At 39.8% G+C, this 26,248-nt stretch overlaps 3 protein-coding genes across 7 annotated transcripts; all 3 read right to left on the bottom strand.

Annotated features, from left to right (window-relative positions):
• Window positions 1-6,045: 6,045 nt before the first annotated feature.
• Window positions 6,046-12,074, bottom strand: LOC143365766 (uncharacterized). Its single transcript, XM_076806252.1, has 4 exons — window positions 11,897-12,074; window positions 11,618-11,827; window positions 8,262-11,442; window positions 6,046-7,101 (listed from the first exon to the last, which is right to left on the bottom strand). Exons 1-3 carry the CDS (start codon window positions 11,994-11,996, stop codon window positions 8,321-8,323), a joined length of 3,432 nt encoding a protein of 1,143 aa, XP_076662367.1. The 5' UTR covers window positions 11,997-12,074; the 3' UTR covers window positions 6,046-7,101; window positions 8,262-8,320.
• A 1,020-nt stretch (window positions 12,075-13,094) lies between these two features.
• On the bottom strand, window positions 13,095-15,452 carry Tram (translocating chain-associated membrane protein 1). The gene is made up of 7 exons (XM_076806251.1): window positions 15,145-15,452; window positions 14,637-14,813; window positions 14,446-14,561; window positions 14,156-14,368; window positions 13,961-14,070; window positions 13,594-13,881; window positions 13,095-13,511 (listed from the first exon to the last, which is right to left on the bottom strand). The coding sequence occupies exons 1-7, from the start codon at window positions 15,274-15,276 to the stop codon at window positions 13,414-13,416; spliced, it is 1,134 nt and encodes a 377-aa protein (XP_076662366.1). The 5' UTR covers window positions 15,277-15,452; the 3' UTR covers window positions 13,095-13,413.
• A 1,091-nt stretch (window positions 15,453-16,543) lies between these two features.
• Pfk (ATP-dependent 6-phosphofructokinase) lies at window positions 16,544-26,155 on the bottom strand. Of its 5 annotated transcripts, none has more exons than XM_076806245.1 (16): window positions 26,004-26,155; window positions 24,485-24,605; window positions 24,256-24,407; window positions 23,988-24,177; window positions 23,715-23,925; window positions 23,425-23,533; window positions 21,601-21,789; window positions 21,311-21,501; window positions 21,149-21,224; window positions 20,959-20,993; window positions 20,506-20,620; window positions 20,219-20,425; window positions 19,995-20,147; window positions 19,594-19,918; window positions 19,297-19,519; window positions 16,544-19,204 (listed from the first exon to the last, which is right to left on the bottom strand). In XM_076806245.1, exons 2-16 carry the CDS (start codon window positions 24,576-24,578, stop codon window positions 19,060-19,062), a joined length of 2,415 nt encoding a protein of 804 aa, XP_076662360.1. In that variant the 5' UTR covers window positions 24,579-24,605; window positions 26,004-26,155; the 3' UTR covers window positions 16,544-19,059. The 5 variants fall into 5 exon arrangements, with proteins under 5 accessions (XP_076662360.1, XP_076662361.1, XP_076662362.1 ...); XM_076806246.1 differs by lacking the exon at window positions 23,425-23,533 and adding an exon at window positions 22,480-22,588; XM_076806247.1 differs by having other exon boundaries at window positions 20,506-20,607; window positions 20,967-20,993; window positions 26,004-26,154.
• Between the last annotated feature and the right edge of the window lie 93 nt (window positions 26,156-26,248).

The raw sequence follows: 26,248 nt of genomic DNA, 5'->3' as shown, positions 1-26,248 counted from the left end.
ACTTCTCTCTAGCTAAAATCAATGTGGTAAATAACCCTGGCTGTTCATGTGGTCATGAGACACAGGATATTGATCACGTCTTATGGCAATGTCCTCTATATGACACGCACAGATTGAAATTTATATATACCCTGAGATTACGGGGTTGGTTTCTTCCCATGTAGTATAATGTACTACTCCACAGGCCTACTAAACACTCTATGCAAGATCTTATGTTCCTTCCTGAAAGATTGTGGATTGTGTATATAATTAGGGATGGGATCAAGTTCAATATGTGCTCACGAATCCGAGTCAAGTTCAATAACCAAGTTTCATTTCATGGGTTTCGATTACTACTTAAAAGCAATAAATGTTTCAATGATTATACTTGAAAAGTATTCCTTGTGTACAAACAGTTATCGAACCTCGGAATGAGTACTTACAAGTTTCGAAAAGATACTTATAGGTACTTCGATGTTGAAAGGAATCGAATCTTTCGCAAGTGGTACTCGAATCTTGGAAATCAGAACTGCATAGTAAGTTTTAAGCACTTTCTTTATTAAATTCGTAACTATTTAAGAATAATATTTCATTTACAATACTTGGTTTTATCCTATTTCTTTTTTATCGATGATATTTCCTGCTTTTGAAAAAACTCTTTCTGAAGGTACAGAAGTGGCCATTATACGAAGATAGTCGCGTGCAATTTTTGATAAAATCGGGTACTTCAATGAATTTTCACGCGAAAATAATAACGGGTCTTTTTTGCGTTCTAAATATTGTTAGATAATACTTTCTGCTTTTAACTTAACTTCATTCTCAAGTTTTCCATCTTTAAATGCACTCAAAACTATATATATATGGTTTTGAGAAACTCTTTTTACTCCTGTACTATTTCTTTTAGAATTGTTTATACTTTGTGCTTGAAGAACTTTCGTGCTTGTGAGAATACTTTCTGCCTTTAACTTAACTTCATTCTATATTGTTAGATAATTTTCCACTTCTAACACGGCAGACGATGAGACAGGTATCGCATTATACCGAGCGTGCAAGAATACGGAAATTCGTAACGATATTCATAATAATTTCGAAAGTTTCGAAACTGTTCGACCAAGATTCGAGTATACTTGCAAGTATTATTTACGTTTACCACAATACTTGTAAAGGGTTCGAAACTGTCTGGCAAAGGTTCGTGTATACTGGAGAGTACTATTTTTCTATTTTTTCGAAGTACTTACAGAGAGTTCGAATTCCATCAATCAAGGTTCGATCCTGTTTGCGAGGTACTTGATCCCATCCATATACAGGGTGGCCCACATAACCCTCAACAGCTTAATATCTCGAAAACTATGCCATCAATTTTAAAGTTCTTGATCTTAAATTGCATGGATCTGAAGGGCCTTTCTAATTACGTAAACGCGAAGTGGCGCTCCCCTTTCCCTTTAAAGGGGGCCGGGGTACCTTAATAATTTTCAATGGAACCCCCTATAAAACGTTACATATTTCGATGTAACGTATAATGTCACCATCGCGTCCATTACCAATCAACTCCAACTGATATGTATCTATTACGTTACCATCACATTAGTATAAGGTTATTATTGTAATATTATGTATGTAATGCAGACTGCAGAATAATCTCTTATCGAAGGTTACAACTGTACAATAAAAAAAAAAAAAAGAAAAAAGAAAAATGGTGTGCGAAGCGTTTCGATTGTTGCGAGCTCCGAAGAGCCGCGAAACGAGAAACGAGGCCACCACCGTTTGATCGAGTTCGAGGTTTTGGCGGCGCGGCGGCGGCGATGGGAACGAAACCTAATCGCTTTCGAGGGAAACAATCGCCGACGGCGATGGAATAACGAGCGACGCGTGCCGATCGCCGCGTGCGCCCCGTGCCCTGTCACGTGTCCGCAAATGCTCGTTCAAACATTACCGAGTAGGATGGTGCGCGCGCGGAAATAAGTCTCGCCTAATTGCGACGACCGTTCCATTAGAGATTAAACTTCAAACGAGACCCGGCGAAATTCGTTTGGTTAATCGATGCGGTTCGCCGAACACCCGGGCAACGGCCCACCCCCCCCCCCCCCCGGCCATTCTAGCTCCTTTTTTTCTTTCGCGCGCAACACTAACTTTTCGCGACTCATTCGTCCTTCAATTTGCCCGGTATCCCTCGTTGCGTTGCTGCCTCGACGTTCCCTTCATTTTTCATAACACGAAAAACACGATTCGAGGGGGTATTTCAGCAACGAAATATCGAAATATAAACGAGACTTATCATTCCATTAACACTTTGATCGCCAAACTAGAAACCCCGAAAATTCCATAAAATCAAAGTAAGTGGGCTCGATATCCTCGCTGTATTTATTTTTCGAAGCGTCCCTTCGAACCTTTCTAATCATTTCTTTCGGTTGGGAAGCGACTTTTCTTCGGCAAAAAACTTCGAAAAGTACGTAAAAAATTATTTTTCATTATTGTCAAGGTCACCACCCTCATTTTTTTTTAAATGACACTTTGTATTTTTGACTTGACAGTACTATAGCCCGTATCCAGACGAATTCAACGACCTAGTATACCATGACCTTCGGACGACTTTGAAGGTAAAGAATGGAAATTTCAACAAGAAATGACAGTCTGAAGATTATCGCAAGTACTTGAAAAATCGTGAAAAGTGTTATGTGGGACACCCTGCATCACATGTATATCAACACTTTGAACGCCAAACTAGAAGCCCCAAAAATTCCATACAATCAAAGTAAGTTATTTAATGAAATAAAAATTGAAACAATTAAATGTATGACATTTAGTAGTCCTCCAACTTTCTTGCATTTTACAGATCCTAATCAAGTTTAGTACAATGAATATATCAACGTAAAAATTCATTTTAAAACCTACACAAATAATTCCGTCAGCCACATGTGGCTGACGTGGCGTTCAACGTGTTAACTAATTTTAATGAAAAAAATGTTATATCTCTTTTTTAATATTCATTATGCTTTAAAAAAAAGTATAATCGATATAGGCACAGTAATTGGTTCCCCACAGTAATCGAGTCCCTTACCCTACAGTCTAAAATCTAAGTTCCATCGATCACAACATGATCACATCGCTATATATCTTTACGACTTTTCTTAAAGTATGTACACAATGTATTCTTCAGTATTTATTTCTCGTTTTATTTTTTTTGTCCAAGAAATATTTGTAGCCTGTCCTACCTTCCGTAGCCAGTCAATTTGACCACATGAGATAATATGGTATTTACTCTTCTAAACCTAAACAATCAGTATAAAAGAGAGGCTATTCTCAATGTGGCATGGCCGACTTTTGAGTTAAAAAAAATAAATGAGCCGCCTTATTGAACGAGACGCTGTCAAATTACGCGCGTACCTGGTTGATGATACTGTTTCATGGCAAATGCATCCAAACCGCAAAGATGGCCGACACGGTATACATAGTTTTATACACAGTTTATACGGTGACTCCCACTAATATTCGAACCTGAATTTTTTTGACGAGTTAGAACAATTGGTTCGCTGCATAACGTAAAACAAGTGTTTGATTAAATTTGTAATTTGTCGAAATTGCAGAATTTTGGCATTGTCGGCGAATTCCGCCCTTATGTGATCATTTTGAAACGTCTGTAGTTCATTGCAACGTTAACCGATTTTGATGAAATTCTCAGAATATGTATAATTCATCTACAAATCGTACTTTCTAAATTTTCAATGTAAGTCCACATAAAAAAGTTTCAAAACACAACATTTAGTATTTTCTCCGTAATTTAATTGCAATTTTAATCAAACATTTTTCTCACGTTATGTGGTGATCCAATTGTTCCAACTTCTCAAAAAAAAAAAAAAATTCAAGTAGTGTAGTCCAATATTGACAAGTTATGCGATTTTTAAAAGCGTCCGAATATTAGTGGGAGTCGTTGTACTTCCACTCTTTGCCGCTTACGTTCTAAAATGTGAACATTGTTATGGAAAATATCACAGACTCTGAATCCTGAACAGATTACGTTAACGTCACTATGCCACTGTACAACATTCATCATACGGAAAGAAACCAACACGGAAACCGAACAGAAAAGAAGAGACTAACCCTTGAGCCAAGAGGAGCGTGGCATTATGCAGCTGTGCGTCGCATAACAAGTTATTCACCGAGACAAAGCGTAGTTTAAACGTCTAACAAAGTTTCGATCGAAACTGCGCTTCCAGAGTTTCGTCGGAAAAGTTGAACGATCGCTCGTGAAACGTTGAATAGAGCTAGAGCACAGGGAGAAGAGTACTGGAAGAGGATAATCCCGCGACGGAGAATCTGTTTGTTCGTCGACCGGGGGTCAAAGGTCGCGGTAACAAGGTTGCCCGTCCGACTAATCTCGAGCGAGTCTTTTCTTGGTCACGTATCGCGCTGATCTGGCGCGTGCGTTGCGTCAATTCTATACGCGCGATCTCTCGCAAATATTTGTAACGCCGCACAGTGCGGACAAGTCGGCACACCTCGCTACATTTTTATTTGACGATGCACGAAAATTTCCTTTGGCAGAATTGCATATTAGCAGGAAATTCATATTATTATTCATTTAAAGATCATTTAACAATTTTTTTTATGCATAAAAGTAATTTTTTTTCAACTTATTAATTTTATTGTTAAATTTAATTTTTTGTGACTAATTACCATTACATATGCATTAGTAACCTAATTTAGATTTTTGTAGAAAAATTTGGCTATGTAGGCACCCTCTAAAGTGCCAAAAATCGAAAAATATTATATTAACTGTAAATGAGTGTGCAATAATAATTCTGCGTAATGTAACGTGCTTACCAAGGAATATGCATTCTTTATACATTTAATGAAGTAAATTTATTTTTTGTACCAATTTTCAACGGTGGTTTTATTTGTTAATTGCATATAAAACTTCAAATTAACATAAAACAAAAACGGCAAAATATATCCTGAGATTCATGCATATTCGGATACATTTCTTATTATAGTTTAAGAATTTCATAGTTTTGTCTGCGACTTTTTGCGACTCTCAATTTTATAAACTTTTTAAGAAGTGTCCATACCTTTCTTTTAGGATCTATCGTGGAAAATTTGTTATTTTCTTTTTAAATGTATTAGTTATATTGTTAAATTTCATTTTCTGTGAATAATTAACAATAAGTATACATTTGTAAACAAATTTGGTTGTAAAAAATTTTGCCATTTGTTCGCCACAGTTACAGTGGGGAATTTACTGGAACAGTTCAATATTCGTGTATATCACGATATGAAATACATCTCTTTTGCAAAACACGCGTATTAGGATGGAAATTGTTAATAATGATCATATAATAACCATTTTTATGCATAATACAATTTTGCAATAATTATACATCAATCATTTTTATGTATTCTTACTTTGTTTTTATATATGTTTTATAACTATTGAGAAAGTAATAAGAATGTAAGGATAGATCAAGATGTGCAAGATCACGAGAGTCAATGATTTTGGATCGCAATCAAAGTACTGAGAATGACTCGGATAGCGAATAGCGTTTTGTTAAGTTTATTCATTTTGTTCACTAGTATTATAATTTGTTTCAGTTTATTATTGTTAATTTTACATATGATTCATTTATTATTAATTTTGTTCTAAACTTGTTAGTTTTTAAAATAAATTTGGTAATTTTTAATAATAAATTTTTTTTTCTAAAAAAAATTTTTTTTTTTTCGTTAAAATTAGTAACTATATTGGTAAATATAATTGTCTGTAAAAAATTTCCCCTATATATACATTAATAGCCAAACTACAAGAAGTGCCAAAAACAGGCCTTTTGTCCGCACTGTGGTCAATTTGGACAAAATCGGATTCAAAATCAAGGAACTTTCGATAGGAATGAGGTAGAGCGATGAAATCTTTCTTAAATGAAAGCTGCAACTTTGTAGAATATGGGAAAAATAGAGAGATTGTGATACGAACGTTTTTTAACCTCGAGAAAATTCGTTAAACGCGCACAAATTCAAGAAAATTTTAGTTTTTCCAATAGCACGCGCGGAAAAGATTTTTTTGTTAACATGCTATACATCGTTTCCATTGATTTCTTCGCGCTGATTTCAAATCTGGTCTCAAAATTTGTCTACGACCTCAGGATTTTGCAAAAAATAGATTTTTGTGACAAAAACTAATGAAATCATTTTTTCGTTGAAATGATTGGATGGTAATAATCTCTCTATTTTTCCCATATTCTACAAAGTTTCAGCTTTAGTTTAAAAAAAGTTTCATCGCTCTACCTCATTTCTATCGAAAGTTCTTTGATTTTGAATCCGATTTCGTCCAAATTGCCCACTGTGCGCCGCATCGTCCCGTGACGAGCGGCATTTTCCGACGAGCGAACGGAAAATCGAAAGGAAACCGTCGCAATCTCGTTTCGCCTAATCCAGGTCTGGGAGGGGGGAGGAGGTCAACGAGTAGAATTGCGCGGGTCGGAAGCCCGTGTTCCGCGTTTTCATCGTCCGATCGTTGGCATATTTGCCGATGGTGACGCACCCCACGCGCGAAAAAGGGTGGCCGACGTTAATCCGTCGAGCGTGGGAAACGGTTCGTACGAAAACTCGCACGCGGTCGGGACAACCAGCAATCTTTCTTCGGCTTTTTATCAAAATATGTTTATTCTCGACAGCGTACAAACAACCGGGAGCGCAAACAAGTAGGAAATAGACTCTCTTAAAATAAACGAAACAATTGTTGTTCCCAGCCACGCTTATTCTACGCCGGCCGTACCGATGCGAAACAATGATAGTTCGCGCGCGACAATAATTAACTAATAGACTCTTGCACGCTCTTCGAGGGTGCTTGAAAAAAATAAAGCTGAGAATCGACTGATTGTCAACGATTTAATACTGGGAACACCGAACCCGTCGTAAGGACGGCACTCGCAGTTTTTATTTTACAAATCATCAAGATTGTAAATCGTGATGTTTACAATCGTTAGAATCTCGTTGCACTCTTGTTACTTCTAACGTCGCCGTTCATTTCGTAGCACAACGACCGAACATCGGGCCAGCATCGACGTGTATCCGTAATTACCGAAACAAGGAAAAGGCAAACGAGATGAGCGTCGATGTGCTGTCGGAACACTCCTACGAAAAAAAGAAACGTGTGAATAATGCGAATATGTACAGGGTGTCCCAGCTAACTTGACCACCTTGAATATCTCGCTTAGTGTTAGTAACAGAAAAAAAAAACGTTCAGGACAATATTATCCTAACCGAAGGGGCAATATAAGTCATTGTTTTCTAGATATCAAGGTCATCAATCTTTTTTTTTAATGGAACTATATATTTTTTTATCGCGACGTAATACATAGTAGGGGTGAAGACCTCTTCAATGATACATTATACAATGACCTTTGCGTGACCTTGGGTAGGAAAAATCCAGAAAGCGTTATAGGTATTATCAGTGATTAATTTGCTACACTAATTGGTTTGATTGAACTACTCTGTTTCAATAAATGTTCGGAATGTTGACCATTGTTTGCAATACATTGTTGTATACGGAAAACAAATGATTCTCTGGCTCTTCTAATAGTTTCATTGCTAATATTGGAACATGCCGTTCTAATACGCATCTTCATGTCTTCGGCTGTTGTTGGAACATGTTCGTAAACAGTACTCTCAAGTGTTCCCCATAAAAAGAAATCTAACGGATTTAGATCAGGTGACCACGGAGGCCATAAGACGTTTGCGCCTCGCCCAATCCAACGTTGAGGAAACTTTTCGTCTAATATTTGACGGGCTATTCTTGAGTCATGTGCCGGACATCCGTCATGCTGATACCACATCTCGATCCTTCGAGCCAATGGTATTTCTTCCAATAGGCGATGCAAATCTTCAGTTAACAAATTGGCATATTTGTTGCCATTTAGTGTACCATTAAGACCAAACCAATTGGGCTAGTAAATTAATCACTGATAATACCTGTAATGCTTTTTGGATTTTTCCTACCCAAGGTCACACGAAGGTCATTGTATAATATGTCATTGAACAGGTCTTCACCCCTACTATTACGTCGCGATAAAAAAAAATATATAGTTCCATTTAAAAAAAAAATTGATGACCTTGATATCTAGAAAAGAATGACCTTGAAAACAGTTTTTTTTCCCGAGTCATTCTATTACCCCTTCGGTTAGGTTAATATTGTCCTATAACGTCAAGTTAGCTGGGACACCCTGTGTATCGACGTTCAGGCGTTGTGCCGTTGCACAGACGACAACTTTTACGAGGTAAAACGTGTTATTCACCTTCGAGACTTCTGCAAGGATCGACGCGATTTCGTCCGGAGATATCGGCGTCGCGGCGATCAGGGGGACAACAGAGGTTCGTGCAGCTTGCTCGGATCGTAGGGGATAGTCCTCTGATTGCCAGGCAGCAGTATCGGGACCATTTTGGCGCGCAGCTCGTACGGCAGGAAGTCGTGGCAGAAGTTATAGAAATCGTGTCGGTTGCGAATGATTTGGAGTCGCGCCATCTCCTTCATCAGCGCGTTCAGCTCGTTCTTGTAGGACGGGTAGGTTTTGCTTTTCGCGATCAGGCGGGCCACCTCGGACAAACGGCAAACGAACTTCTCGGACTGTACCCTGGTCTCCAGCTTGAACTTGGGCTCCATCTGTTTCCACAGATGTTGGTAGAGGCGATCGGTCACCCATTTCATTGGACGCGGGAGCCGAGGCTGTTTGTAGACCAGCCCGTTCACCAGGTAAGCCTTGTCCACCTTTCTCGGAACGGAGTTCTGCTGCTTGGGCCGAGGCCGGGGCCGAGATTTCATCTTCTCCGCCGCAACGGTCAGTTTCCGAATCTTTTTCATTTCTTCCTCGACTTCCCGCTTCTTGATCTCGTCCAGCTTCTTCCGGACCTCTTGCGCCGTTTCGGGATTCGAGAGGGCCTGGCTCGCCGGTACAGCGGTCACGTTCGTTTTGAAGAAGTCCTTCATGTTCCGCTGGCCCTTCTGGCCCTCCTGCGGAGCCGCGGAACTCTTCGCTTTACCAGAACCGGCTTTCAGGTTCGATGTTCTTCCGTGCACGGTCTTCGGCCGATTCTCCATCTCTGTTTTACTGTTCTCCATCTCCTCTTCGATCCGATTCAACGAAAGCGGCCGCAGCGATCCAGTTTTCCCGCTCGGACCCGGTCTACTCTGCTCTCTCGATGGAGATCCAACTCGCTCCGCGTTCTGATCGATCGCGAGGCGTAACAGCGACCGGTTCGGAGACCGATCAACGCCTCCGATCGAAGCGTGCAGTTCGGTGATCGATCTGATCGAGACATTGTCTCGTTTCCTCGGGGTAGCCGAGTTCTCTTCCGTCGCAACGCGGGCCGTCGATCGTCTCTCGAGTTCGATGCGAGTTTCCGCTTCGATGTTCTCCTCGATTTTGCTCCCCGATCGCTTCGGGGGGACGAGGCTTCGCTTTTCCGTGTTCGGGACGGTTTGGAACCGTTCCTGCATCGTGGACCGGTTCGGCGACCTTGATTCGAGCTCTTCCGCGATGGACGAAACGCTCCGCAGACGGTCGACTTCCGTTCTCTCGTCTTCTTCTTCGCTTTCCTCCGGCTGATCGACTCGGGACAGTTTCGAACGGCTTCGCGAGACCCGAGAACGCTCTTTCAGACTAGTAGACAACGGTTTTTGAAAATACCCGGCTTTGTCCGTCGGAAGCGCCGATGGACTTCCAACTGCGCTGCCAACGTCGTCCTCCTTATCCAGGATCGAATGCTGCTTAGACTTGTCCCGATCCCTCGGTCGCTTCTCCAAGAACGTTCGGACGACCGAATTGTCGGTATCGGAATTGTTGGAAAACAGCAACGACGTTTCCTTTCGAACGCTCCACTCCTCCATCATCTCCTTCTCGTTCGAGCTGATTGAAACCACCCGGCTTCGCGAGACCCGAGAACGCTCTTTCAGACTAGTAGACAACGGTTTTTGAAAATACCCGGCTTTGCCCGTCGGAAGCGCCGATGGACTTCCAACTGCGCTGCCAACGTCGTCCTCCTTATCCAGGATCGAATGCTGCTTAGACTTGTCCCGATCCCTCGGTCGCTTCTCCAAGAACGTTCGGACGACCGAATTGTCGGTATCGGAATTGTTGGAAAACAGCAACGACGTTTCCTTTCGAACGCTCCACTCCTCCATCATCTCCTTCTCGTTCGAGCTGATTGAAACCACCCGGATTTGCGTCCTACGGTCGCGTTCCCTCTGGCAATTGCTGTTCCGAGAGCTGGAAGGCTTGTTGTTACCGGTTTTCATTAATTCGATATCGCTGGCCTTGGAGCTGTTCGACAGTCTTAGATGCATGTCCTCGGAACAAGCGTTGCTGTCTGCGCTGATTACACTGAGTCTTCTCATTGTTTGCATACTGTTGTCGTTCTGTGAAAGATTCGCGGTACCTTTCGTAATCGATGAATCGCTGTCGTCGACTATTCTTCGGAAAAGATTCTCTTTTGGACTCCTCCGCGTGTTCCTCAGAAATCTCGACTTGGGCTTCGCCGGCTCAAGGAAACCGTAACTCGAATCGGAGGAATCGTTCGTCGGGTCCTGGAGATCGGTCTTCTTTGTTGGATGCAGCCTCTTGCTCGCATTAGCGTCTCCGAGTTTACTTTCGTCCTCGACGATCCGTGGCTCGAGTTCTTCCGTTGTCTCGTCCACTTCGATCCGCGGTTCAGGTTCTTCCGCACTCTCGTCCACCACTGCGCTGGCATTAGGAAGCGGCTGGTTTGCAGCTTTTTCTTCATTGATTTTATCCTCCATGAGGATGTTCTCGAACAAATTCTTCTTCGTGTCCCTGTCGTGTCGTCTGAGCAATTTCGACTTCGGTTTCATCACTACAGGCTCCGTGTCACTGTTACTGTTCACCACGCTGTTTTGTTGAGACAGAGTACTGCTCCCCAGAAGCGTACTGGTTGCCTTCGGCAGAGGACAGTTCGACAGATCGTGGTCACTGTCGGTCAACGACTTTTGGGCTTTCCTCGGACTTGCAGCAGCAGCGATCACGGGAGAGTCTGCCGCGATGGAAAATCTCTTGTCCGTCGGCAACGATTTTCTTAACGACATCCTCTTCGAAGTGGGTGCCAGTTTGTCTCCTTCGAACGCGTTTGCATTTCTATTCCTCAATTTTTTCTGAAGAATATTTGGCCTTGGCTTTGCAACGATGCCTGGGCTTCCACTGGAACTCGACTCTGTGTCGCTGACCTTGTTCGGTTGCTTGGAATCATTGGAAATCAGACTGGTCGATAGAAATCGCTGTGCAAAGCTACTCTTCTGAAAAGCAGGATCTTTTTCCAGTGGAATCACCAACACCCTCGAATTTTTCAACGCGCTTAAAAACTCGTTGCCATCGACCTTCTTCGCTTCCAACTGCAGACGAGGCTTCTTCTTCGTAATCTTGACTTCCTCCTCTGACTCCGACATCTCTGACGCACCATCGTTCGCATCTACCGATATTCACACTTCGATATTAACAAAAGCAATAATAGTAATGATCAATCAAATATTCGGGAAGTGATATAATAAGAGCAAACTTTATAGTAAAAATGTATACTAGTAACAAAGTCTCTGAAACAGAACCAATATTTATTCCGATTTTATTTAGCAAAAAGTCTATCTCACCTTTTTTTGAAGGATCTTTGACCTTTTCGAGGGATTTCAAATTACGCGGCGTTCCCTCCAAAACCTGCCACCAGCTATCGTCGAGATCATTGCTCGTTCTTATAGACGAATTCGAATTCAAGCGACGACTTGTTTGATTAAAATTAGTAGAATCGGTGGACTGTCTAGTTATCGTATTGTTTCCCAAATTTCTCCACCAATACGGATATTCTGAAACGCGTATAAACATAAATAAACAAACACCCAACACCTACATAACCTTTCATGCCGAGTACGTACCGTCGCCCAAGATATCCGTGTCAGGATTCAGCACATTAGAGCCACCGCTGCCTCGGCTGTATCTGGAGAATCGTTTATTTAAACTCCTTCGATTCGCCATTATATTTAAGGAAAGATCTTGCAACGTTCAAAGCACATGACACTGCTGTAACCGCTGTCGTGTAGAAGTCTCCTTGGGTCTCCTGTAGAAGTCTCGGGTCTCCCACTTACATTTCCATTCACTGTCCTTGTCTTTCATCTGATGCGCCCGTTTGTTCCAGTGTTTGATTCTTGCCACCATCGCCATAACACGCAATGCAAATTCCGGCAAGCATCAAGTTATGTTTTCAAGCCTTACGAGCCAGGATTCCGTAGATTCGCGATAAGTTAGGGTAACCACGTTACCGACAAAAATAGGAGAAAAATGGTTTTACGTGCCTCAAGTTTTCGTCCTTATATGAGAACATTTTTCGCTGGGAAAGGGCTCATTCGAAAGGGGAAGGTTCAATCTAGCGTGCGCTGGCCATGAGCTGACGAGATTATGCAGATATTTGGTAATATAAGCGTTACAAGAGCAGGTTCTCTAGCGATTGCTAGCGATCGCCACGCTATAAATCGGCCGCTAGGAGAAGCTCGAGCGACAGTGTGCGTGCCGTGTATGAGTGCCACACGCAACTCTAGATCGGGAGGCGGCGAACCATTTCTCGATAATGCAAAGATGAGGCTATTCAATGGCCAAAAGCGTTAGATGAAAGATAAATCTAGAGAGCTAGCCCTCACAAAAGTCCTACTTTCTCTTTTTCGAGGAATACTTTGCAGTATTCGGTCGCATGTTGCCCGTCAGAGATGCTATGTATGCAAGCGCGGCAGGTTGCTATGTACGGTTGCGCGGTCTGTATGCAGGTTCCGGTCCAGGCTAAAAAGATGATGCAGGTTCTGGTCTAGGCTAAAAATTAGACTAGGGGGCAGCACTATACTGTACAAAAATTACGTTTGCTTTTTTGAAACATATCTGTAATTTATTCTCTTACAAAAATAATTTGTATTTTAAATAAAAATGACTTCACCGTTTTAAGTAATTAATGATTAAATGTTATGCACGATAAATGAATTGTGACTTTGTTCTTGCTATTTGATCTTATATACTGGTTTTTTCTCAAACGAATCATTCATTTGCCTGGTATGCTTTCACATTTTCTACATTGAAAGTCATAGTTGCAATTAAGTTCCTGTATTCGACATTATCATAGTAGTGCGTATAATACATTATATACAATATGTTAATGTTTCTGTACCCGCAAGAGTAAGGTCTGTCTAAAGTGGATAGGATAATGAAACTGTAGCATTTAAGCTAACAATAGTGGAAGGCGGCGCGGCGTCACGAGTACCAGTCTCAGGTAATATCGATATTCAATCTGTCATATACTTTGTATGTGGCAAAGATAAATAAATATTTTGAAAATTGTGTTTCTCGTTAAATACGCACGATAATCATTATTTTAATCAGCCTTGGATGCGTTTTTTAATTAACTGTGTATTTATTTTGATTTCGTGGAAGAGCGAGATCTCAGATTTTTCTTGGTAGCTTGATCAACTTCTGGCAAATCATCATCCTCTGACAGTGCAGGTTTCTTTCCTGCAAAAAAATTAGAAATTTTTAATTGAAAACTAATATTCTTATAGTTTCACAGTAATTCGATTAGACTACGCTGTCTCACCCTCTTTTTTCTTCGGCTTTTGTTTCGATTTTGCAACTACTTGTACAGTGGTTGCATTTTCCCGAGTACGTTTCAGTTGCCTTCTAATATAAATGTAAGAAAGATACGCTTGGAAGACAATGATGACACCTAAAGCCGGGAATCGTACGAGGGGAATATTAAAGTTTCCAACATCATAATCGAATACATTTTCCACTTGACTCAAACCATACAGGAAAACCAAAATTGCAACGGCAAGCGTTGCAACACGTACGAAAACGTATATCGAATTTGCAACGAGAAATGTGACTGTAAAAAGAAACGATGCGATATTAACGTATGTATCTTCTATTGCATACATTGGTTCACATATTTTCGAGATACTTACGTTTCGTCATCTTTTCCCTTTTACTAACAAAGTGTATGATTCTAGCTCCGTGTAGCATAACATCTCCCACATAGTGCAAAACCAATAACAATATTCCTACTTGTTGGAAGCTAGAAACATTATAGAAATTGTAAGAAATGAATTAAATAATGACGTACAGTAGATTAAAAATAATATAGAATATCTGAATTATACTTGAGCATGTAAGCGGCAACAGTGAAGATTAATCCAATGGTTGCTTGCACAACACGTGGCAATATGTCTTCTCTCTTCACTCTTTGGAAATACAACTCAGGGTAACAGTGCAGCCAATAAGAAAGTTGACCAATGAAGAACAGTTTAGAAGAGAAGGTTAACAGAATAGGATAAGCTTTCCATAGCAACGTTATGTTTAACAACAGTTCTTCTCTGAAAGAACAAACGTTTAATATACATTTAAGCAGAGATACAGAGCTACAGCAGGATTACTGGAATTAACTTCTTACCTGATAATTATGTCTATGCCCCATATAACGGACAAAGCGTAAAACAAAACTAATTGACTAGATTCGTTGAATTTAGCTAGTTTCACCTTACTGAGATGTAGACGTTTAGAAATTTTCTGAAATTATCGGAGATAATTATGTGTGTTTAGAAAGAAAAAAAAAAGAAAAATAAAATAAGGAATATTACTTACATCAAACACATATTCTTGGAACACAGCATGCATTACAATCGTGATCAAAAAGTAAAAGAATACAGCACAAGCGTCTTTCCAACCAGTTGTATACTTAATCGGTGCAGTCGGTTCTTCTATGTTGGATGTCACATTATGATGAAGAGCAATAAATGTGTACGCCCATGGTGATGTGGCCTATAAAAAAAATTTACATATTAAAAGAAGTATACATTGATGGAGATGTTGATGACAGTAAAGAGAACTCTAATCTATAATTGTTATATAGTTAGAAGACACCGTTTCTTATCGAGTCATCGAACTTATCACTGAGCCTTAACGCCGGCGATAGTTAGTAACATATGGTTATTCTGCCAACGAAACACATGCACAGAAAACTGTGTAAAACGTTCACCGTTCGAACGACTCGGTGTCGTTTGTGTAATACGTATCGAATGAAGGAAGGAAAGGAAAATAATCGCTGAACCACGAGGAAATTTCGTTAATGTTAGAGACACTAAGCACTGACCTGCACCATTAGACCAGTCACAAAGATTAAAGCCACACAGGAAACAATATCCCCATGATTCTGAATGACAAACTCATGACTGAGTATCGGTGGATTTTTATTCGAGTTCTTACGACCTTTTACCGTAACCATGTTTCCAACAAAATGACAGATTAACTATCACGAGAGCGTCGGTCTACCGCCGGAAAACTGTTCGAACCGAGTGACGCGAAGGCCTCCACCATCGAACAACAATGCCAGTTATCGTCTCGCTTACACCAACAGACCAACACACAAAACCGACAGCGTATGGAACCGTATGGAACCTAACTGGCCAACGTAGGACAATGTGGCACTTGCCTATATACTCGTTGGCACCACGTGAATCGAAACAATACCAAACTCGCTTCGTACACTTATCTTACGATGCCTGAACGATTCTTCCGCGTTCCTGTCCATACGGAACGGAAAGTATAATTTTATTTGACGCGATAACGATTAATTCGATAGCCAAAAACTTCGAGACTTAATTATACATACGTTGTGTTGTCTTCAAGAGCGACAAGGTTATACGCACTTACACATACATACACATACAATCATTGGTAGATTTGATACATTTTCATAAATAAATTTAGAAAATTATTTATAGGATAATACTCTGTTCCAGTGATTTTTTAAATATTTTTTCGTCAGCTTTAAACGTGCAAAAATTCGCAGTCGGGCTGTTTACGCATGTATATACGTACACTGGGTATTCTTGTTTTTGAAGATAGGAGAAAATGCATTAGACTAAACTTACTTGGTATCGGGGGGCTCATAATTTGGTATTACCAATTTTTCTGTAGGTGGACGCGTAAAGGACATATGAAGGTCAACTTTATTTTTTTAAATGGAATGTCCCATTTTTTATACCATAGATCGATAGAGTATCAAAATCTGAGTATAAAAACGTTGACCTTCATATGTCCTAAACCTAATAGTTAACGAGATATTATCCAAAGAAGAAAGAGAATTATTTCGATAATATCTCGTTAACTATTCGATTTAGGACATATGGAGGTCAATACAGTTTTACTCAGAATTCGATAGTCTATCGATTCATGATACAGAAAGTAGGTCTTTCCATTTAAAAAAATCAAGGTGACCTTGAAATCTCCTCTATGCCTCCACCAACGCAGAGAATGATTTTGTCACAATATGCCGCCCCCCCCCCTCCCGATAATGTAAAAAGTTGCATTTTTTGAGACGTTAAAGGTTTATCATGAAAAAATATAAACATAATGAAACTCTTGCGAGCAGAGAAGGTATGCCGTTTATTTGATTCACATTATCGCAAAAAACTGGATGTGCTGATATACTTACCGAGAAATCGGTATCAAAATAGGAACAATACATATACATGTGTGTCAAGTAGAAGTAATCATAACGTACACTTTATTGAGAGCATTAGGTACATTCTCGGTGATCACGATATATATATATGTATTTATTACATGTGCCGTTACGCACCTGTTTCTGAAATTGTGCAATTACCACAAACATTTCGCGCGCAAACTTTGAACTATCGATGAATGAATATAACTACGGTAAATATAGTCATGCGACGACGGTAAAGTGAAAATATACATGTTCAACAATTTGATGTTGGAGTAAAATAACACATCTGTTACGCTATACGTATTACGTCACAGATAAACTGTAAATTCATTGATCAACAATGAGTCGAAAATATAATGTATGTATATCTGTAATCGTAAAAATAATATATATATGTATATACATACACATCATATATATATATATATACTCTTTCAGCATTATATCTTTAGTCGTCTTTCGGTTAGTACAATACTAGTTCCAATCGTCGTATAATTAGGCCAAAAGAAGTTTCTACTTTCCACAGTCGACGGTGCAAACAGGAGATCTTTAAATTTCTATTGTTCTTGCGATCGTATCTTCACGGAAACACTTTATTCTATAGTAGTTGTCCATCTGGAACGATTACTTAACGTCATTTATTTGCTTCTCAACAACATCTATTAACTTTACAGTATTTTGAACGATTTACAATTGTTTAGCAACGATTTCGACGAAGCAATTTACAATGATCTTTCGTTAAATACGTACGCGACTTTGGGATAAGCGTACACGATTAATATGTGCCGTGACAAATAGTTACCTTGCAAATCGAGTCGATTCGATCATTTCTCCTCTACCGCTACTTATATCGTACAATCGAATCGTTACATATGAAAAATTTAACTAATCACGGCAGATCGGAAGATTCTTTTCTATTTCTCGTCGTTGCTTTGTCGTCACGCAACCCGTATTTTACATTAAAACTGGACAAATGTTGTCGATCGCTACAAAACGTTTCCCGCGTTGTTATTTCGTATCGGTAACATCGATTAAGTTTATAAATATAATGTAAATTGACGTGCCTCTCTCTAGAATTTCGGTAGGAATAATGATAATAACCGTAATAATATGTAACGATAATAATAATCATAATAATAATTAATCACGACGATGACAATGACAATAATAATAATAATAATAATAATAATCTACTTTTAGTACTTATACGACGACTCGTTTCAGATAAATAGAATTAAATCTAAATACTCTTGTGGTCACAAGCCTTAAATCTTAGCAGAAATCTTTTAATGTTACACGCAACCAGCACGACTCGGGCTTTTGGGCATACCCTTCGCGTCGTCCGACGTTGCAAATTATGTTTCGAGGTAGACAAGTATATTCTTCTTAATAGCTTTTCGTAGCTATTGGTAAAGCTAAACCAAAGGATAATGTTTTCGTCAAAGGAAAATGCCACGTTACGTTTAATTTTATATCTTAGTAGACCACAAATATAGCCTAGTACATTTATCCGCGAGCTAGCGATTCATGAATAGTGGTGTGTCCGATTTCGTGATTCCATGGTTGTTTCGTGATTTCGTGATTTCGCGTTGCAACTAAACCTTCGAAGCAATGAGAGTAACGCATTCTTATTCTAATCAACTTCGGTCAACGTTCAACATTGCATAAGTAAAACCAAGTGAGTGCTAGATATGTCGTTTGTCGTTTCGATTTCTTCCAAACTGGTTCAACAATTTCACGCGGCGGATGACGGTGAACGCGATGCCAAGTATGCTAAGCGTTTCGCAGGATTCGGCAACCACCAAATCTGCGAGTTATTCGACTCGAGTATCGTATGGTGATATCTTATATCTTCTTTCATTATGTATATGTACACCATTCGATCGTTATACGTTTTACTATTGAAACGACGTGCATATACGATGCACACGTCACTGAACAGCGAATGGCACCGCTATAACAACTCAACTTTTCACTGGTATCGATGAAAATGCCGTCCTAGGCGTTCTAATAACTCGCTTTGTTTTCTTACACTATTCAGGTATAATAGCTTACCTTCGCGTCTTTTTTTTTCAGGTACTATTTTTGTACCTATTTCTCACCTGAGCTTAAACCGCATTTAAAATACATAAATTCGATATTTTCAGTATATATATAATCTGCATTCTTGTTCATGGCAATGGTGTATGTAGTAATCTGTCGTTTATTTAGATAGTTCACATTCAGGTTTTCAACGCGCGACTCTTTATCGATTAATTAAACACGTAGACGACGACAGGTACACGCATATACATAGTGATTTCTCCAGTGGTCGATATAGTAGGCAACTTATATTAAAATTTTTGTTTGTAGAACGTCGTGATTCTACGATACAACACTACCTAGCTAACTTGATCGTTCTTCTCGAAAGTAACAACGTAACATGATTTACATAATGCCGTACAATACTGTCATACTCTGCAATAAAACATCTACGTTCGACGTACGATTAACATTGTACAGTTTATTACGGAACATTACCTTATACTGTATATCGTGCGGTGTGTAATTTGTAGCTTAGACGAGTGGTGGGTCATTTTCGAGGTCCATTTCTTCGACGGTTATGTAAAGTCCCTCCTCCTCGTAGGTGGACTCGTGTTTCGCTAAAACTTTGAGCAATGGCCGCAACTTCATCCACCACTGATACGTCGGAATGCGATGGCTGCGCAATTCAGAAAGTATCGTTCGATAGGTTTCCAATTGTAAACTATTCTAAACAACATCGTGTTACGTTTTCGCGTGTGTGGTACTCACTCGAAATCGGTGACTTCGAGAAGTTCAGAGAATGGCGTGAATCTGTATTGCCTCCGTACAATACCAATCATCACCGCGGAATCGTTGTCCGTAGTCAACGTTTTGCCCTCGCTGTTAGTGTGCTTCTTCAACTGATTGCTGAACCAATCGACCGCTTTCGAACCCATTTTCGTACCCAAGTTGCGATCGAACGGAGTTGGTGAGCCACCTTGCTGCATGTGTCCTACAAACGATACGATAAACCATTTATATTCGCCCGAACGAAACGCCGGTCGAACCGGTTAATTAAGCGCGTACCAATAATATTCATTCTACAGCTGAAAAGACCCTTTCCCTCTTCGCTGAAAAGTCTCTGCATGAAATCTGTACTATAGTTCAAATTGGCGTTCTCGTTTCTCAGGATAAGACCTCTTTGTACACCTTCGGACATTTTCGCGGCCATTGCGATCACGTCCTGATTCAAATCTTTGATATTGAACTTTTCCTCGAATATGTACGCCGCATCGGCTCCGCCAGCCAATCCGGCGACGGTTGCCAGATAACCACAATATCCACCCATAGTCTCGATAATAAATACTCGGCGTTTTGTACCCTGCGCCGACTGACGAATTCGATCACAGATCTACAAACAATATGCCCATTTAAGTGATTTCACTATGCTGTTATGCGTTCGTCGTACAAGTCAGAGTTCTCTTTACCTCCGTAATTTCGTTCAGAGCGGTATCACAGCCTAATGAAAATTCCGTTCCCGGTACGTTATTGCTGATAGTTGCGGGTATCATAGCAATAGGAATTCGGAACTCCTCGAATTTATCCCTGGCTTTGAAGAACGTAAGACCCGTTTGATAACCCTGGCCAAAAGAAATTAACGATCAGTTCGAGTTCCTTCGTAATGGGCTGCTCTCTTTCCGCAAATCGATACCTCGAATCCTCCGATGATAAGTAACGCTTGAATTCCAAACTCCTTCAGTTTCTGAGCAATTTGCGGCAATTGCTCGTCTTTCGGAGGAGCCCGTTTTGTTCCTAAATATGCTCCACCTTGTGCTACCCAGCCGGTGACAGAAGGCCAATCCATTAGTTTGAATTTCCCGGCCATTAGACCAAGTATTCCGTCGCAAATGCCGTAAACCTAAAGATAATTGAGAATTGAGCCGAATTGAGACTCTATCGGTGGTTGTTGAACAAAATGCTGGTTGTGCAAAATGATACCTTATCTCCTCTATATATACAGTTTCTCACGAAGGAACGCACGGCAGCGTTCATACCGCAGGAAGGCGATCCAATGTGCATCACGCCTAACGTGTAATGGTCCTGAAACAAAAATCTCGAATAATATCTCGAAGGATCCAATCGTCGCTCCATGCAGCGTGCACATAAAAAGGAAACGAACACATGTTTTGTAGTTCGATATAATAATATTTTAGAATTCCGTCTGCTCATCGAAACGCTTGTGCTACAAGTTTGATGAGGTAAAAAAAAGAAACAAATCATGAAAACATAGCAGCAGTAAAATGATGATTCGAGGCTTTTCAAACTTACTTGTCCGCATAAAGTGAATTGCTGGTTTAGAAAGAGAAAATGGGGATGTTAGCAAGACTGTGCTACAAGGCGTCAAAATACAATACTTAGCAGAAAAATATACATGAAAATTTCTTTCTTAACAAATTTACCTTCGTTAATGCGGGGCCATTACTCTCCTGAAGCAGTATTAAACAATAAATGTAATAAAGGTAAGTCTCCGCCACGATAGAATTGTTAAATTATTATCGAACGGAAAACCTTCGAGTGTTTCAAGTTGGCGAAAGGTTTTAAGTTCGTGGTAATCGTTCGTAATACGTGTGCTATAACATACCTTGTTGGGATCATGATCGACCGGTGCTTTCAGGCGAGTCAACATCTTGTACGTGTCCAAGTTACGAGCAAATCCCCTGAGAATAGTTGAAATCGATTTGAATGGAACCTTGCAGGGTACACCTGGTAGTTGAAATTATCGCTACGGTATGTTTTGTCTTACTTTCCACGAAGTTGAACAGCTAAATCCCAATTTTTATCGGCCATGGCTTGCGCCACAGCCTTGGTGCGACGAACGCATTCCATTAGCGGTAATCGGACAGCTTGATTCCCATCCAACGTGACCACACACGCTTCTGTTTCTGGCGTAGCTTCCATTAAGGCCATTACAGCTTCTGCGCCCATTCGACAACCCTTTACATTATCGGCATTAAGTTAGTACATCGCCGTTAGAATGTTGTCGATCGATCGGTCAACAATTGCTTGGATATACAACCATGGAAAATCACTGACCAGAACTCTATCGAAAGCCGATGGATTACCACCTCTTTGAACATGGCCGAGGACAGTAATCCTGGTGTCTTGTTGCAGCTTATCGACGACAACTTTATGAACTATTTCTGCGGTAATCGGTTGACCGCTTCTATCAACAGCCCCCTCGGCTACAATAATAATATTCAGACGTTGACCGGTAAGACGTTCCTGAAAAATAAGCATTTCAATTCACAGTACTTGCGCGGAAGTCTCAACATCTATTCGTAGAAGTAATTTGTGTTAGAAATGACTTTCAGATTTCAATGTAAAATGTTATTAATAGACTGCGGATGTTCATGCATTTATGAGAAAAATGAGTAGGTGTGATTTTAACACGGTAAGAAGAATAGAAGAATTTCAAAGTACTGTTATATTATTTTCAATCTGTTCAACATATTAAGAAAGAAAATACATTTCTATTTCACTCGAGTTTGGTGTAATTCGGGTAGATCATTTTAATTTTACACAAAGATCCGCTGTCTAGTTGTTAAACAAAAGAACAGTGTCAGTAGAGTGGCTAATATTAACTAAATCGTGTTATAAAACAACTTGTTACCATTTGTTAGACTTAAAGCTACATGACTATATTGTGCACAATTAAATAGTCTAGGGTATGAAGTAAAAAAAGAAACCAAGTGCAATTATGCGAATAAGCTTACCAAGGACAAACAAAGAATCTGAATTAAAATTAAATAGGGACAACCTTCACCGCTCTCTCTCCTAGCTAAATGAATCAAGCATAAATTATCAAAAGAAATCTTTGCTTTGCGTCTGACTGTGCGAAACAGTGGAATGTATGTACAGCTAGTTTTACTGAACCGTATAAAAAATAATAAAAAAAAAAAATAAATTGCGAACCTGCAACAACTTTTTGCACAGCTTGTTTGGCCAATCCTGTTCAGGTGGCCACTCTGGGATGAATACAAAGTCAGCTTCACAACATATGGCTGCCACTAGAGCCAGGTAACTGTAATGGTATGATAGAAAAGCTAACTAAAAATATTATCAAATGAAAGGGAGAAATTATGGAGTCAACAATTTTCAATTTTGATGGATGAAAGGTAAGACGGATAAATCTAATTGCATATTTCGAAAGATCTCGAATTTTACACTTTTCGTACTCGATGTACTCGCGAACAACTTTTACATAGGACAATGTAATTTAGCTGTTCGTAAATTAGCATACTTTTCTTTTTCTGGCGAATCTAACTACAATAGCAAAGGAGCAGACACACGCTTTCGACAGAACAAAAAAAAAAGATAATGAATTTAATGACGTGTAATCAAATCTGGCCATAAAAGAGGTTTCATCAAAGTTAGAAATATTCGATTAAAGATAGCATGATTGTTCGAAACGTGCCTGTTGCACAGCTTTGCAAACCTCTTCGACCCAATCACCTGTCGTCGGTGCTTCAGGTATGAAGGTATAGCATGCTTCTGAAGATAAACTCGAGGCTAACGACAGATACCTGAAAGGCTCTAGTTTCATTATCTTTAGTTTACATTAAATTGTTACAAAATTGTTTTTAGTCTACCCAAATGGAAAATTCTCCGAGATAAAACTCGGTCTCAGACTTGGCCATTCGATTCTTGTCAACATAATCGGTAAGAGAAAATCAAAATAAAAAGGAGGAAGTAATGCTGCTTTCCTTTGCGGTACCAGAAACAGAAGTAAGCAACCAAATATATAGGGTAAATACATATATAGATATATATATATATATAAATTACTGTATTTGTTAAATTTAGTTAGTGAAAGACAACAGTATGGTAAGAGAACTTGGGATTTCCTAATCAACATGCCTGCTCCAATTTTTTACATAGTTTATCAGGCCAGTCAACAGGCGGTGGTGATTCCGGGCAGAAAACATAATCTGCTTCTGCAGCTAAAGCACCCACAATGGCCAGATACCTATCCGAAAATTTATCAAACTTGTAAACAATACTAGAGAATTAAGAGTTACGCAATTTATTAGAATCTACCCTATTAATAGTACACTTTCCTTTATCGCTGAAAAATCATTTTTCTTTAAGGATTTTCATGATGTAATATCAAGAGATATATAAGAGATTATTTCGTGTCGTTTGCTTACCCACAATGGCGACCCATAACTTCCATGATGAATGTCCTTTGATGAGAGTACGCGGTACTAACGATCGCATCGATGCTTTCGATAATACGATGCAAAGCAGAGTCCGTACCAATGGTCATATCAGTTCCGCAAAAATCGTTATCAATAGAACCAACCAAACCGACAATATGTAAGTGCTGATACTTTTCTCCTTGCTCCTTAGTTATCTCACCTGAAGATCAAGGAGCAGCGTTAATTATTCAGTCGACGTATATAAGAATGTAGAAATCTCACCTGAGTCGACCAGTTCTTTCAGCAAATCAGCATACTCTTCCTTGAAAAGATTTGCACCGGTAAGAGAACCATCACCACCGATCACAACTAGATTAGTGATGCCACGAGTCACTAAATTTTTCGCAGCTCTCCTGCGACCAGCGCGTTCTTTAAATTCCATACATCTTGCGGAACCTATTACCGTGCCACCCTGAAATACATATTAAATGATTACGTTTTACTTATTGTTTTAAAATTAAGAGCCAGAAGAGAACAATCGTATGCGTACTCTATGGATGATGCAAGACACAGAGGACCATGTCGCTTCAACAATATTATTGCCTCCGTCTACCATACCTTGGTAGCCTTCCTTAATAAAAAACACTTTACATCCTAGATAAATACCCATTCTAACAACTGCTCGAACGGCAGCATTCATTCCTGGAAGGAGATACGTTACAATAAATATATATAGAAACATACATAAGATGTATATGTTAAATCGTTCAGTTCTTTACCTTGTGAATCACCTCCACTGGTAAAGACAGCCAGACCTTTACCTTTATGGCTACCAGGTTTTATAAACTTTTGCGCGGCTAGGTCTTCAGCCATTTTGAAAGTATGATATCGGATATCTGCCTGCAACATAAACCATCGTTATCATCCAAGCATTTACATTATATTTTGTAACTTGTCATTTGCCTCGGTGGGTTGAAAATGTATATAATGACTACTGGATCTATGTGCAGTCTCGGCGCATCGTTTGTCTTCTGCGGTCAGTGGAGATTCAAAATGAGCTCTTGGAAACATCTGATCAAGATATTTGTTACTACAACAACAAATGTCTAATACATTTGTTATATATTTAGCTCACTTGTGGGAATACAACGGATAATCTATAATTCTGTTGGTATATTTTGTTTTGTAAATCTAATCTCGTAGCCGTATCAATAGATTCTGTTTCCCCGTTATCCATCGATAATGTTTCTTTCGGCGTGTCGATAGATTTTGCTTCTCCATTGCCTAAGCGGAAGACCGTCGAACAGGTTTCGGTGTATTTATGAAATTCAATGACACTACAGAAACAATTTTGTAGTTGATAGGTTACTTTTCATCGAGGTGACAGAATTTGAATCTTTGTTGGTGACTGTATCTATTTTTGCATGGTCATTTTTTTCGGCGATGCACGAACACGAACAATTATCATTCGAATCAGACATTTTTTAATGGGAAATTGACAACAAATTTTAAGGCTAAAATTTGAATGTCACAAAAGCTACAAACGTCAAAATATGTATCGCTGACACACGAACATAGCAACTGATTTACGTGCATCGCAAACTATAGTTCCCGCAGTGGGGAAGGCATAGGTTATTCGAGTAATATGAAAATCAAATGTTCAACGATAACGGTCCCGCATTATTATAAACCTGTACGAATACGGTATCCGTCGTTAATCGGAAACCGAATGTTAAATCTTAAAATAAACGTCTCGATAGCGTAAACTGACACTGGATATCGCGAATCGAGCGAGAAGCATCAGTCATGCGAAGGATTATTTTCTCAAAAGGCATTGCAACACAGGAGTTGTTGTTCCGAGCAGTCGCTCGTATTTTAAAATAAAATCGCATGTACGTGCAAACAATCAATGGAATCTGGCAGGGTCTCAAAGAGCCGCGCTTCAAAACATCGGAACAACAGCGAATCGCACAGTATATAGTTCATTCGAATTACACCGTTCGAAGAGTGTGCGACGAATATATTTTTTTCCTTGTTTGCGGTCACGTTACGTGAAACGGGGCAAGGACTTCGCGTAATTTACAAAGTGACTCTCCGGGCATTTTCAACCGAGTTTCGCAAACAGTGCGATCCGAAATAGTCGTTGAAATCTACATACAATGTACAGTAACGTCACACTGTCACCGACAATTAGCTAACGCGCGATCGTAACGCGCGTAGCGTAACGGAGATGGATAGCGCGAGATCGTACTTTTTAGGAGAGATAGTTAGGTATTCGTGGGTGGTTCATGAACTCACCGAGTACAAATACTAGTTACGATGGAGATCGAAGGGCGGGCAGAATCCTTTCAGTTTCAAAGTGTACGAAGAACCCGCGGTTATCCGGCGAGACGTCAGATACCGCTTCCACGTCCCGTGTCTGACTAAAACTGAAGGTGACCTTTATGTGTGCTTCTGCACACAGCCCCCACCAACGGTATCGGTTGCCTCTCCACACCCCACTCGACGGACAATCAAATTTAGGAAAGGTCTGTAGATGGTGT

This window comes from Halictus rubicundus, chromosome 2 (genome assembly GCF_050948215.1).
Source record: "Halictus rubicundus isolate RS-2024b chromosome 2, iyHalRubi1_principal, whole genome shotgun sequence".
Lineage (NCBI taxonomy): Eukaryota > Metazoa > Arthropoda > Insecta > Hymenoptera > Halictidae > Halictus > Halictus rubicundus.
The sequence above is the reverse complement of the archived record's forward strand: the minus strand, read 5'-3'. Positions and strand labels throughout refer to the sequence as shown.

Excerpts from the sequence above, each read along its gene's own strand:
- LOC143365766 (XM_076806252.1), bottom strand. The coding sequence starts at position 11,996 with ATGGCGAATCGAAGGAGTTTAAATAAACGATTCTCCAGATACAGCCGA. Across the intron at positions 11,828-11,896 it reads CACGGATATCTTGGGCGACG|AATATCCGTATTGGTGGAGA; the intron begins GTACGTACTCGG and ends TACGCGTTTCAG. Across the intron at positions 11,443-11,617 it reads CAAAGATCCTTCAAAAAAAG|ATGCGAACGATGGTGCGTCA; the intron begins GTGAGATAGACT and ends GAATATCGGTAG.
- Tram (XM_076806251.1), bottom strand. The coding sequence starts at position 15,276 with ATGGTTACGGTAAAAGGTCGTAAGAACTCGAATAAAAATCCACCGATA. Across the intron at positions 14,814-15,144 it reads TGACTGGTCTAATGGTGCAG|GCCACATCACCATGGGCGTA; the intron begins GTCAGTGCTTAG and ends TTTTTTTTATAG. Across the intron at positions 14,369-14,445 it reads GGCATAGACATAATTATCAG|AGAAGAACTGTTGTTAAACA; the intron begins GTAAGAAGTTAA and ends TTGTTCTTTCAG.
- Pfk (XM_076806245.1), bottom strand. The coding sequence starts at position 24,578 with ATGGCTGAAGACCTAGCCGCGCAAAAGTTTATAAAACCTGGTAGCCAT. Across the intron at positions 20,621-20,958 it reads GCATTAACGAAGGTAAATTT|ATTTTTGTTTCAGGACCATT; the intron begins GTTAAGAAAGAA and ends ATATTATTCGAG. Across the intron at positions 20,426-20,505 it reads GTATATATAGAGGAGATAAG|GTTTACGGCATTTGCGACGG; the intron begins GTATCATTTTGC and ends AATTATCTTTAG.